Raw genomic sequence first — 14,579 nt, forward strand, 5'->3', positions numbered from 1 at the left:
ATCAGTGTACGGAGAATTACAGGTAAAGTTAAAATGGGGGAGGACTCAGCAGAGGTTATTAAAGTTCCTAGAACTAATAATAGGACAGAGTATGAAATGGGTCAGGAATCTAAATTCAGGCACAGCAGATCAGGGAACAATTATTAAAAGATGGGCAAGTCAATGCAGGACTTGGACTGAAATGTATTTACTAAGCAAAGCAAGGTAAATGAGCTTGTAGCGCAGATTGATATTGGCAGGTATAATGTTGTGGGTATCACAGACAATATTCAAGGATACACTCTTATCAAAAGCATGGGAAGACTGTTTGGGTTATCTTGTTAGTAAGAAATGAAATTAAATCAATACAAGAATTGATATCCAGTCAGAAGACATAGAATCCGTATGGGTAGAATTGAGGACCTGCAAAGGGGAAAAGACCTTGATGAGAGTTATGTCAGTCCTCCTAGCAGTTGTCAGGATGTGGGGAAGAAAGTAAGTTAGGAGATAGAAAAGGCATGCAAGAAAGGCACTATTACAATAACCCCCATGGGTGATTTCAATATATAGGTGGGAAAAATCAGGTTGGTAGCAGATCTCAGGAAAAGGAATTCATGTGATGTCTACGAGATGTCTTTTTTGGAGCAGTTTGTGGTAGACCCCATGAGAATACAGGAAATTCTGGACAGGGTGATGTGTAATGAGGCAGACTGTAAGGTGAAGGAACCTCTGTGGGACAGCTCTATAATACAATAGAATTCAATCTGTAGTTTGAAAGCCAGAAGCTGGAATTAGATGTAGCCATCAGTCGACAATTAGGAAGGAAAGTGCGATGATTGCATTCATTTTGAGAGGGTTAAATGCAAGAATATAAATGATGGCCCGCCAGCGATACCCAGATCCCCTGAGTCAATAGATAAAAACAAAGAGCAGGGCTGTAATGCTGAGGCTATATAAGGCTCTGGTCAGACTATATTTGGAATACTGTGACCAGTTTTGGGCCCCATATCTAAGGAAGCATGTGCGATTCTTGGAGGTGGTCAAGAGCAGGCTTCCAAGAATGATCCCAGCAATGAAGGTCTTGTCATATGAGGAAGTCAGAAGGATGACGAGGATCTGAATGAAACTTACAGAATACTGAGAGATCTGGATAGATTGGACGTGGAGAAGATGTTTTCGTTAGTATGAGATACTAGTACCTGAGGGCACAGCCTCAGAGTGAAGGCATGAACCTTTAGCACTGAGATGACGACGAATTTTTACAGCCAGAGGGGGATTGAATCGGCTGGAACTCATTGCTGCAGAGCCTTGTGGAGGTCAAGTCATTGAGTGTATTTAAGACAGGTTCGTTATACTAGGAAAATCACAGGATATGGGGTGAAGGGGATTGAGAAACATACCAGCCATGTTTGAATAGCAGACCAGATTTGTTGGGCTTAATGGCCCAATCTGCTCTTATATCAGATGGTTTACTTCAGTTGAATTTTTGTAAGTCTACTTTTGTAAGCCCACTCACTCAAACAATCCACATCCTTTAACTGATCCTTATTCCATCTTCATAACATAGTTCCCCAGCTATTTTTGTGCCAAGTAACTGCACAATCGTTCCCATCATCCAAGTCATTCCTTTTGATAATAAGAGCGACGTGTTCAAACAAACCCGAGCCAGCAGCAGAGAGAAACTTGTATGTTATTTCAACAGGTTTTGGTGAAAGCAAAAAAAGAAACATGGTCATACAAAGTTTTTAGAGATTGAAGGATGGAATAGAAAGAGAAAAAGAAGTAAAAAAGAGAGAGAAAAAGTCAATGACCTATTGCCAGTGAAGATCATTGCCACTGATGCTGAGATTGAGATTAGAAACATAAATACAAAGATTGAGTGGTCTTTGAGAAATTGTGTGTGCAGGAGAGAGAATGAATGTACTAAATAAAGGCATTACATTCTGGTTTCACACATTTCTTAACAACTCTAGAAAAGCATATTTAAAACATCGGAATATTTATCAGTAACAAAGTGTTTTCGGTGTCAATGGTTTCTGTTTCAAAATCACTCATCCCACACGTTGACATTCCAAATACGGTTCCACCCAGTTAAGTTCTTTGAGAATAAGAACACACACCGAGATAACACACCTCAGAAAGACAGGAGCCAGCTCACCTGCACGGACATAGAAGAGAAGAGAGGAACAATGTGTAATTTGTTCATTTCTCTGCTGACTGTTCTCTGCTTTAATTGTAAGTATTTGCATTGTGGGCTTAGGAATTCAATAGATTCTTCTCTGTCTTGAATGCTCTGCCTTTGACATTCCTCAAATCCACTTGCTGTTAACATGATAAGGTTGTCAAACCAACCATACTCATTCTGTAGCTGTCTCTTATTATAACTGATGCTCTTTCATGCTGCAACATATTTTGCTCTTGGTAGTGCCAGTGCATAAAGCACCTCCTGAACAGACAGGGGTCATCATGTTGATGGGATTTTGGAACCTGCCGTGTGTTCCACAAAGTCATAGAGTTATACAGCATGGAAGCAGATGCTTTGGTTCAACCAGTCCATGCTGAACATAACCCCAAACTAAACTTGTCCCACCTGCCTGCTCCTGGCCCATATCTTTTCAAACATTTCCTCTTCATGTACTAATCCAAATGTTTTTTACATGTTGTAATTGTATCCAAAACCACCACTTCGCTGGGATGTTCATTCTGCATGTGAACCACCTTCTCTGCAAAAAAAATTTTTCCCCTTGTCAAATTTAAATCTCTCTCCTCTCACCTTAAAAAATGTGCTCCCTAGTCTGGAAGTTCCCCAACCTAGGGAAAAGACAACAATTAATTCTATCTATACTTCGTTATTTTATAAACTTCTATTGCATCTCAACCTCCAATGCTGCAGTGAAAAACATCCCAGCCTATCCAACCTTTCTCAGCACATTGTCCCCTGCCTGGGCAACGGAGCCCCCCTGGTTGTTCTGGAGAAGGGCCACTTGACCTGAAATTCTAACTCTGTTTTCTATTCACAGACCTGCTGAGTTTCTCCAGCAATTTCTGTTTTAGCCCCTGGTTCTCATCATGTTTAATCTAACAATGACTTAAGGTTTTAATGTATTTGGAAGAAAGCTGTTCAAAAAATGTTCGGACACATCTCTGGGGTACCTAGGGCCTGAACCATCTGTCTCTAGGGGTGGGGACGCTCTCAATGTATGCTCCAAATGTCTCCAAAAATTATCACTGAATTTTGCTTTCCACTTCATGTCGAGTTCTTGAACAGCATGAGCTGGGTTACAGTTTTGACCCTGGGGGTTTCTGCTCCATTCTCAAAGCTTTCCAGCAATATCTAGACCTACACAAAAGTCTGAGATGGATTGTTGGGGGTGAGCTGATAAACAGGGGCCCAGTGTACTCCTTCAGATGGTAAAGTCATGAACAACAAGAGCAAGAATCGATCATTAAATCTATGGCTGTCATTGACAAAGAGGATGGCTGAACTATGTGCCCTTCACTTCACTTCTTGCTATCTCTCCTCCTTCTGAGCCCCCTTTTACACCAAAACATAATCCAGCTCCGTTCTGAATGTATTTGAAGGCCCCGCCTTTACTATTACATTGAAACACATAGGATTCCTAAGATGTTCAATAGGGTCAAAGCTGAGAGAATGTTTCCCCCCATAGGAGAGTCCAGGACCAGAAGGCAGAGACTGAGGATTAACGCAAGGTGATTTAAGACTGAGATGAGGAGGAATTTCTTCTCACAGCGGATTGCACAGTGGAGTAGGCTTGAGGACCCAAACAGCTTTCCTGATATTTCTATTTCTTACGGTGTTCTCTGGTCCAATGAAAACAACCCAAACTTACCCTTCGTCTCTTCATCACTGATGTGCTCCATCCCTGGCAACATTCTGGGGAATCTCCTCTGCACTCCCTCCAGTACAATCACATTCTTCTTATAATGTGGGGACCTGAACTGCGTGCAGTACTCCATCCATAACATCACCAAAGCCCTGTACATCACCCCACCCCACTCTTAGAGTCTGTACCACACCTGATAGAAGCAAGTGTATGATATGCCTTCTCAATTACCCCGTTTAACCTGTCAATCAATGATTAAGGGGAAAGGGCAGGAGAGGGGAATGTTGGATCGGCCATGGTACCATTTAATGGTAGAGTACACTCTCGTTCCTATTTCCTACAGTCCTGTGCTCCCTGCGGAAGGTAATTCCAGGTCCCATTCCTATTTTGTTCCACAGGTCATGGCCTTAAGGATGTTATCCACCTGGATATGGTTAAAAGTTCTGCAGCTTACATCTTCACCCACAGCACAGAATCTGATCAGCTGGCCATCAGCTACATCCAGAATGAAATAGGTGATGTTTGGGAAAATGCCAAGAATAATATGAAGTGCACTGACGCCAGTGGCCTCACAAAGGAACGCATGCTTGCGATTTATGCCTATACAGCGGAATATCCTGAAGAAAATCCATTCTACAAACAATTCAACGATGCAGTCAGGAAATTTGGAACTGATGAGATGACATATGAAAACAACTTCAAGTATAAAAGTTATCATTACCTGCTAGATACTGCCCTGGAGAAACTGAGAAGCAAATCCCCCACAGAGACCCAGAGGGTTTATCGAGGGATTCGATATCTGGCTGAAGGTACTGAGGGGTCACAGATGCGCTTTGGTATTTTCGCCTCTTCTTCACTGGATGAAAATGTTGCCTTGAACTTCATTGACTTCAGTACAAAGACGAACACCATATTCAAGATCAGAACCCAGTATGGAGCACGAATCCAAAACCACTCTTGTTTCCACTCAGAGAATGAGGTCCTGATTCCACCCTACGAGGTGTTCATTGTGGGAAAGATCACTTCTGAGACATATGGCAACTATGTTTCTCTGATGGGGGTGACGAAGAAAGGAAAGCAGATGAGTTTGAAGATGGGGAAGGATGGGAAGGTAGTGGTGGTGCCCGATGAGGGGATAGCAAACTCAGCTTTCTGTGGATTGTGGATTCTAACAGCCCTGATTTGTATCTCTGGGTGAGGTCTCATTCAATTCCTGCAGTTCTATCTTCACCAACCCGCCCTCCTCTTGCCCCCAGCTCACTGTAAGGTCTGGCTCTCTCCCTGCATGGTGCTCGAAGTGGATGTAAAATATAAAAGTGAAGAAGTTCTGGAGGACCCAGTGCTATTGAGCAGATCCCACCTTGCCTTGAACACTGCTCTCCATCCCCTTCCCCAGACCCTTCTCTCTGCAACATTTCCGTATCGCTGCCTTTTTTTCCTCCAAAGTGAAAACCTCACACATCCTCACATTATATGACATCCACCATGTTTCTTGGGAAGACCACATCCTCTAGATGGGCTAAATGGCCTAATTCTGCCCTTCAGTCTCATGGTCTTATGGTCTCTTGAAGCCTTCTTGGGCCTTCCTCAAGCCTTAGATTCCCACATTTGGAAATGTTACAGCTGGGCCCCATATGGAAATCATTAGTATAGAATGTGAAGAGTTGTGGACCTCGCACTGATCCTTCGAGTTACATACTGACAACCTGAGAGTGACATGTTGATTACTACTCTCTGCTTTCTGTCTGTTAACAGCGTCTTTACTCACAGCAGTAACTTATCCTCAGTTGGATGGCCCATATTTTCATTTATGACCCTGTGTCGGACCCTGGAAAAATGTTCCGTACCCATTGCTTCTCCTTTATCAAATGCATCAAGTAACATCCTCAAAAATCTCCACCCGTTTGACAAACCAAATTTCCACTTTTACAATTCCATATTCACTCAGTCCAATTTTATCACACTTCCTTGAATCGCCAGTTCTCAGACTCTTTATAAAGATAGACAAATTTAACATCTGACTGATCTCAAACTAACAAAGCTGCATTTCTCAATTCTCCCTCTTCCTCACTTACTAAATAGTGAGGTTTCACTTATTACTTTTTAATCACCATGAAACTTACCAGAATCTCTCCAACTTTGCAACGTATTTCTTTCTCCCTCCCCTGTCTTTCTAGCCATCTCTTTCAATGCTCAGAATTGAATCTCATTTTGCCCAAGGGCTTTACCAACCCTTCATTCAGTTAGTCTTCCAACACAAAATTCTCTACTCACTCCAATTTGTTTTACTTCATCTGTTTCACAACTCCCCGGTATTTATGGAAAATTTTCTGTTCCTTCCTTTCACACTGACAGATGCATTTCCCTGTTGCTCATTACACATTCTCCTTTCCCTCATATACTAGGGAAACAGTTTTCCCTGGTAAATTTTCCTTTTCCACATTTTAAAAGAGGCTTATTACAGTCTACCTTGATATTCCTAATTAGCTTGCATTCATATTCTCTTTTCCCTTTCTTGGTCCTCCTAAGCTGGAGTTCAAATAACTCCCAGTCTCAGGTGTTTCGGAATCGCATATGGAAGAAAACTGGGAATACACTTTGAGATAGAGGATCAATAATGACCATATTGAATGACAAACATGACTTAAGTCTATATGGCCTACTCTAGTTGCTGGCTTCTATGTTTTACAAGCCATTTTTTTTCAAGTTCTGTGGAATGGTCACTGAGCCGGAAACATTAACTCTGATTTTTATCTTCACAGACGCTGCCAGACCTGCTGAGTTTACCAGCAACTTCTGCTTTTGTTCCTGATTTTCAGCGTCCGCAGTTCTTTCAGTTTTTACTTTGTTTATCGTCTTTAGTTAGTCACGTCTCATTTACTTCCGGTTTTGGACATCGACTATAGAACATGTATTTCACAAATTCCATTGACCCTGAGGCTTTAACAAATTGACACAAAGGGCACCTAATCTCAAAATCCTGCATAACGAATATTAAAGATTGCACTCTTCAATTGATTCTTTGTATTTGCTACTCAATTTGGTGAATGTAGAGACACGATTGGTATCACAGAAAATTATTTTGGACAACTGGAATTTATTTCCCTCACTGTAAATGCAAAATGTACGTTAGTTTTGGATCAAAAATATACATAAAATTAAAACTGAACAATTGTTAACTGATCATGTATCACTGTTATGTTTTAAGTAAAGAATCAACCTAGTCAAAGGGGTGCAAATGTTAAGAGACTGATGCACAGATTGCATGGAGTCCTTTATAATAAGATTGTTGGTCATTTTGCACACAGTGTAATCAGCACCTTCCAACTTTGTGACTGCCTGCTTACTAGATTAGATTCCCTACAGTATGGAAACAGGCCCTTCGGCCCAACAAGTCTACACCGCCCCTTGAAGCATCCCACCCAGGCCCATTCCCCTATAACCCACACACCCCTGAACACTACGGGCAATTTAGCATGGCCAATCCACCCTAACCTGCACATCTTTGGACTGTGGGAGGAAACCAGAGCACCTGGAGGAAACCCAAGCAGACACGGTGAGAGCGTGCAAACTCCACACAGACAGTCGCCTGAGGCGGGAATCGAACCCGGCTCCCTGGTGCTGTGAGGCTGCAGTGCTAACCACTGAGCCACCATGCCACCCTTTTCCCTTTTACAGTAGATTTGCCGGACTCTGCTTTATATTCATGCATAATATTAAGGTTCGCCTTCTCCAGCCACAGTGTTACCTTCACATGTGTTTTCTAATGTTCTTGAAGCCGACATATTGTTGACTCTCATTCAGGGAGACTGTTGCAGCTGCCCCTTCACAAATGACAGAATTGTTAAGGTGCAAAAGGAGGAAGCCAGCTGTGCATTTTAACTTTATGGTAATCTCATGCTGAATCCCCAGAACCCTGCACTTTGTTTCTCCTTAAACAAGCACCCAAAGCCCTCCTGAGTGGTTCATTGGATTCGGCCTCCACCACAAGTCCAGGCATCTTATTCCATACCCATGCAAGTTGCAGGATGAAGAAGTTTTGTCCTTCAGGCTGATATTTTGAAGAGATATATCGAAGACATTGTGGGACGTTGAGCAGTCAGTGAATGCCTTGACCATCCTGTTCCCGGAGGCAGTCACTGCCTGAGATGAAGGCAAATTTTAGGATTGGTCACTGGTGGCCAGGGACACGAGAGTGTGAATGAGATTCGGGCAGGCATGTGGATATGACATGGAGCCAAGTGGGATGTCCGACTGAGTGTACAAACAGTGACAAGCTCTACGTCACCTGTGTCGGTGAGGGCATTGAGGATCCATCAAGAGGCTATTACCATGTTAGCCTGGAGCCCTTTAAAGCGGCCAAAAGGAAATATTGGATGAGTCAGGTTGAAAAATGTAACAGTCTGCTCCATTCACCAGAATCTATTGTCTTATAAACTGGCTTAGTAAACTGCAGAAACATAAAAAAAAACTAAGGGCTGGAGTGCGTCTTTTGAGTGGGCAGTTACGCACTTATCAGGCCGTTCCAGATGTTATGTCATCACATGGAATATATGCAAACAAGTACTTAACTGCACATTAGAGCATATTATTGAGTCAAATTCTGGCAATGGAGGGGCGGGTCACAGGTGGAGGGAGTAGAGAGGAGAAGAGAATTAGAGGGCGTATAGAATGACTGGGGAAATTGAAGAAGGGGTAGATGGGGAATGGGTACCAGAGTGTCCCCTTGCATCCTCCCACTCCCGGGCTCCAAACCCTGCCCTGTCACTCCCTCCCTCCTCATGGGTGTTTAATATCCAACACCTCCCCACCATGCCTCCTCCCGGGACCTGATCCCACCCACTCACTTCCTCCAATGAAATGCACACACTCAATGTGAGATGGTATATTACACACGTGAGCTGGCGAAACTGTGGCAGACGGAGTTCAGTGTAAGCAATATTATCTATTTTGGGCTGAAAAAGGAGAGATCAGAGCACTTTCTCAATAGGATGAAGTTAAATACAGTGGATGTCCAAAGAGACTTGCAGGCTCAGCTACATAGATCTGCAAAGTGTCACAAACAGGTGCAGAAAATAATCAGAGATAATGGGAACTGCAGATGCTGGAGAATCCAAGATAATGAAATGTGAGGCTGGATGAACACAGCAGGCCCAGCAGCATCTCAGGAGCACAAAAGCTGACGTTTCGGGCCTGGACCCTTCATCAGAGAGGGGGATGGGTGAGGGTTCTGGAATAAATAGGGAGAGAGGGGGAGGCGGACCGAAGATGGAGAGAAAAGAAGATAGGTGGAGACGAGGGTATAGGTGGGGAGGTAGGGAGGGGATAGGTCAGTCCAGGGAAGACAGACAGGTCAAGGAGGTGGGATGAGGTTAGTAGGTAGCTGGGGGTGCGGCTTGGGGTGCGAGGAAGGGATGGGTGAGAGGAAGAATCGGTTAGGGAGGCAGAGACAGGCTGGACTGGTTTTGGGATGCAGTGGGTGGAGGGGAAGAGCTGGGCTGGCCCGAAACATCAGCTTTTGTGCTCCTGAGATGCTGCTGGGCCTGCTGTGTTCATCCAGCCTCACATTTCATTATGCAGAAAATAATCAAGCTGCTGGCAGAATGCTGGCCTTTACATGTAGAAAACTGGTGGACAAGAATTTATGCTGCAGTTATATAAAAGCCTGATTAGACCTCACTTGGAGACGTTGAGAACATCTGGGGAACAAGCCTTAGGAAGGATATATTGGCCTTGGACGGAGTAAAACATAGGTTTACAAGAATGATACCTGGACTACAGGGTCATAGACTCATACAACATTGAAACAGAACCTTTGGTCCAACTTGTCCATGCTGACCAAGTTTCCCAAACTTACCTAGGCCCACTTGCCTGCATTTGGCACATATTCCTCTAAAATTTTCTTTTGCCAAATGGTTTCTTTTTAAATGTTGTAACTGTACCATATGTTCCGGCAGTTGAATCCATCTGTGAGAAAATTTGCCCCTCGGGTTTCTTCTAATTTTTTTTTCCTCTCACCTTATAAAGTCCTCAAGCTATCAGAAGATATTATAGAAATAATGTTTGTTTTCTCTAGAATTTAGAAGGTTAAGGGGTGATTTAATCAAAGTGTTCAAGATTTTAACAGGAAAAGACAGAGTAGCTAGAGATAAACTATTTTCTCTGGTTGTGGATTGTAGAACTAGGGGGCATGGTCTGAGAATTCGGGTCAGACTGTTCTTGAGAGATATTAGGAAGCAATTTGGTACACAAAGGAAGGGAGATGTTTGTAACTCTTTGCCACGGTCAACATTGGATGCTGGATTAATTCTTGTTTTTTTTATCTGAGACAGATAAGTCTTTGTTAAACAAAAGTATTTACAGATATGGGCCCAAACAAGTATATGGAGTTAGGCCACAGATCAATCATATGTTCTTGTGATCTTATGGTCTTGTTTGAGGATAAAGGGTAGCAGGTTTTAAACAGATAAGGAGAACTTACTTCTCTAATAGGTATATAAGTCTGTGGAATTCACTGTCCAAGGGTTTGCCAGGACGTTGAGTACATTTAAGGAGGAGGCAAACAGAATATAATTAGGAATGAGTTGAAAGGTTGTGGAGAATGGGCAGGAAAATGGAGTTGAGGCCGAGATGAGATCAGCCGTGATCGCACTGAATGGCAGAGCATGTTCAAGAGGCTCCAAGATAATAAAATGTGAGGCTGGATGAACACAGCAGGCCAAGCAGCATCTCAGGAGCACAAAAGCTGACGTTTCGGGCCTAGACCCTTCATCAGAGAGGGGGATGGGGGGAGGGAACTGGAATAAATAGGGAGAGAGGGGGAGGCGGACCGAAGATGGAGAGTAAAGAAGATAGGTGGAGAGGGTGTAGGTGGGGAGGTAGGGAGGGGATAGGTCAGTCCAGGGAAGACGGACAGGTCAAGGAGGTGGGATGAGGTTAGTAGGTAGCTGGGGGTGCGGCTTGGGGTGGGAGGAAGGGATGGGTGAGAGGAAGAACCGGTTAGGGAGGCAGAGACAGGTTGGACTGGTTTTGGGATGCAGTGGGTGGGGGGGAAGAGCTGGGCTGGTTGTGTGGTGCAGTGGGGGGAGGGGATGAACTGGGCTGGTTGAGGGATGCAGTGGGGGAAGGGGAGATTTTGAAACTGGTGAAGTCCACATTGATACCATATGGCTGCAGGGTTCCCAGGCGGAATATGAGTTGCTGTTCCTGCAACCTTCGGGTGGCATCATTGTGGCAGTGCAGGAGGCCCATGATGGACATGTCATCAAGAGAATGGGAGGGGGAGTGGAAATGGTTTGCGACTGGGAGGTGCAGTTGTTTGTTGCGAACTGAGCGGAGGTGTTCTGCAAAGCGGTCCCCAAGCCTCCGCTTGGTTTCCCCAATGTAGAGAAAGCCGCACCGGGTACAGTGGATGCAGTATACCACATTGGCAGATGTGCAGGTGAACCTCTGCTTAATGTGGAATGTCATCTTGGGGCCTGGGATGGGGGTGAGGGAGGAGGTGTGGGGACAAGTGTAGCATTTCCTGCGGTTGCAGGGGAAGGTGCCGGGTGTGGTGGGGTTGGAGGGCAGTGTGGAGCGAACAAGGGAGTCACGGAGAGAGTGGTCTCTCCGGAAAGCAGACAGGGGTGGGGATGGAAAAATGTCTTGGGTGGTGGGGTCGGATTGTAAATGGCGGAAGTGTCGGAGGATAATGCGTTGTATCCGGAGGTTGGTAGGGTGGTGTGTGAGAACGAGGGGGATCCTCTTGGGGCGGTTGTGGCGGGGGCGGGGTGTGAGGGATGTGTCGCGGGAAATGCGGGAGACGCGGTCAAGGGCGTTCTCAATCACCGTGGGGGGGAAGTTGCGGTCCTTAAAGAACTTGGACATCTGGGATGTGCGGGAGTGGAATGTCTTATCGTGGGAGCAGATGCGGCGGAGGCGGAGGAATTGGGAATAGGGGATGGAATTTTTGCAGGAGGGTGGGTGGGAGGAGGTGTATTCTAGGTAGCTGTGGGAGTCGGTGGGCTTGTAATGGACATCAGTTACAAGCTGGTTGCCTGAGATGGAGACTGAGAGGTCCAGGAAGGTGAGGGATGTGCTGGAGATGGCCCAGGTGAACTGAAGGTTGGGGTGGAAGGTGTTGGTGAAGTGGATGAACTGTTCGAGCTCCTCTGGGGAGCAAGAGGCGGCGCCGATACAGTCATCAATGTACCGGAGGAAGAGGTGGGGTTTGGGGCCTGTGTAGGTGCGGAAGATGGACTGTTCCACGTAACCTACAAAGAGGCAGGCATAGCTGGGGCCCATGCGGGTGCCCATGGCCACCCCCTTAGTCTGTAGGAAGTGGGAGGAGTCAAAAGAGAAGTTGTTGAGTGTGAGGACGAGTTCCGCTAGGCGGATGAGAGTGTCGGTGGAGGGGGCCTGGTCGGGCCTGCGGGACAGGAAGAAGCGGAGGGCCTTGAGGCCATCTCCATGCGGAATGCAGGTGTACAGGGACTGGACGTCCATGGTGAATATGAGGTGTTGGGGGCCAGGGAATTGGAAGTCCTGGAGGAGGTGGAGGGCGTGGGTGGTGTCACGGACATAGGTGGGGAGTTCCTGGACCAAAGGGGAGAAAATGGAGTCCAGATAGGTGGAGATGAGTTCGGTGGGGCAGGAGCAGGCTGAGACGATGGGTCGACCAGGGCAGGCAGGTTTGTGGATTTTGGGAAGGAGATAGAAACGGGCCGTGCGGGGTTTGGGAACAATGAGGTTGGAGGCTGTGGGTGGGAGGTCCCCTGAGGTGATGAGGTCATGAATGGTGTTGGAGATGATGGTTTGGTGCTCGGGTGTGGGGTCATGATCGAGGAGGCGGTAGGAGGTGGTGTCGGAGAGTTGGCGTCTGGCCTCGGCGATGTAGAGGTCAGTACGCCATACTACCACTGCGCCACCCTTGTCTGCGGGTTTGATGGTGAGGTTGGGGTTGGAGCGGAGGGAGCGGAGGGCTGCCCGTTCTGCGGGGGAGAGGTTGGAGTGGGTGAGAGGGCTCCAGCATCTGCAGTTCCCATTATCTCTGATACTATTTTAACCTCACTGCGAAGCCTCTTCCAGGGATGCCTAACCTGAAGAAGTTACCCTCCTCCCTCCGGACCAACCTCAGGGAATCTCTCTCCCATTGCAACTCTCTTGTAATCTCTTCGGCCTTGAAACTGCTCGACCATGTCCTGAAGCAAACCAGGTACCACAGCCACATCACCTTTCTCAGCACCTGCCTACGGAACCAGATCATCCCCAAGGGACTACAGTCCACATTTCAGCCTTCCCAATTTGGTCCCAACCGTGACCACCTCTACACCCAGAATATTCAGACCCTTCAGAAGCGGTTCTCCCTGCGAGTCCTGAAACAGACACTCGCAGCCATGCGCCGGCCCCTCCAGGCACTGCAATCCAGCCTGCCCCAGCTCAGAGCCTCCCTCTCCCAGACCTGCAAAGGACCCCTGCTGTTTTTTATCCTCCGCAGGATCCACAGACTGAACACCCAGTTCCACTCAGCTTTACTGGACACCAAAAATCGTAAGTACAACCAACTCACTGGCCCCTGCCACCCACAAGAGGATTCCTGCGCCTTCCAAATCCCGACTCTGTCCCTGTCCCTCCCCCACCATGCACCCGCCGCCATTGACCATGAGGACACGGCCGGAGACCCCACCGATGACGTCACATCGGCCTCCGCCGGCCACAGAACTTCCGGAACCGCTGCTGCAGTCACCACCTCCACGTCCAGGTACTACAGCCCACACACCACCCTCACCTCAGCTGCTGCCGCCCACCCCGATCCTCCCACCGCCGACGGAACCCCGCCCACGGTCGACGCCGACGGAACCCCGCCCACGGTCGACGCCGACGGAACCCCGCCCACGGTCGACGCCGACGGAACCCCGCCCACGGTCGACGCCGACGGAACCCCGCCCACGGCCGACGGAACCCCGCCCACGGCCGACGGAACCCCGCCCACGGCCGACGACATCATCGCTCCGCCCACAGCCTGTAACCCCAGAGGAGACCGCCACCCTGAGCCCTGCCGAATCTTCACCATCCCCCCAGACCTCCCACTGACTGAGGACGAACGGTCAGTCCTGAGCAAGGGGCTCACCTTTGTCCCCCTACAACCACACATCAACGAATACCAGTCACGGTCGGACATAGAGCAGTTTTTCCGCCGTCTTCGCCTGCATGCCTACTTCTTCAACCGGGAACCCAACCCTCCTTCCACTGACCCCTTCACCCGCTTCCAACACAAGTCCTCCTCCTGGACACCACCCCCAGGCCTCCTACCCTCCCTCGACCTCTTCATCTCCAACTGCCGTCGAGACATTAACCGCCTCAACCTCTCCACCCCTCTCACCCACTCCAACCTCTCCCCCGCAGAACGGGCAGCCCTCCGCTCCAACCCCAACCTCACCATCAAACCCGCAGACAAGGGTGGCGCAGTGGTAGTATGGCGTACTGACCTCTACATCGCCGAGGCCAGACGCCAACTCTCCGACACCACCTCCTACCGCCTCCTCGATCATGACCCCACACCCGAGCACCAAACCATCATCTCCAACACCATTCATGACCTCATCACCTCAGGGGACCTCCCACCCACAGCCTCCAACCTCATTGTTCCCAAACCCCGCACGGCCCGTTTCTATCTCCTTCCCAAAATCCACAAACCTGCCTGCCCTGGTCGACCCATCGTCTCAGCCTGCTCCTGCCCCACCGAACTCATCTCCACCTATCTGGACTCCATTT

General features: G+C 47.5%; 1 protein-coding gene across 1 annotated transcript; it reads left to right on the plus strand.

Moving 5' to 3' along the window:
* The first annotated feature begins 609 nt into the window (after window positions 1-609).
* On the plus strand, window positions 610-6,988 carry LOC125449597 (ecto-ADP-ribosyltransferase 5-like). Its single transcript, XM_048525432.2, has 3 exons — window positions 610-691; window positions 2,071-2,214; window positions 4,223-6,988. Exons 1-3 carry the CDS (start codon window positions 610-612, stop codon window positions 5,020-5,022), a joined length of 1,026 nt encoding a protein of 341 aa, XP_048381389.2. The 3' UTR covers window positions 5,023-6,988.
* Window positions 6,989-14,579: the final 7,591 nt, after the last annotated feature.

The sequence above is a fragment of the Stegostoma tigrinum genome, chromosome 46, assembly GCF_030684315.1.
Source record: "Stegostoma tigrinum isolate sSteTig4 chromosome 46, sSteTig4.hap1, whole genome shotgun sequence".
Taxonomy (NCBI): Eukaryota; Metazoa; Chordata; class Chondrichthyes; order Orectolobiformes; family Stegostomatidae; genus Stegostoma; species Stegostoma tigrinum.

Coding starts and splice junctions, on each gene's coding strand:
- LOC125449597 (XM_048525432.2), top strand. CDS start 610: ATGTCTTTTTTGGAGCAGTTTGTGGTAGACCCCATGAGAATACAGGAA. Junction 692..2,070: donor GATGTGTAATGAGGCAGACT/GTAAGGTGAAGG, acceptor GGTTCCACCCAG/TTAAGTTCTTTGAGAATAAG. Junction 2,215..4,222: donor GACTGTTCTCTGCTTTAATT/GTAAGTATTTGC, acceptor TTTGTTCCACAG/GTCATGGCCTTAAGGATGTT.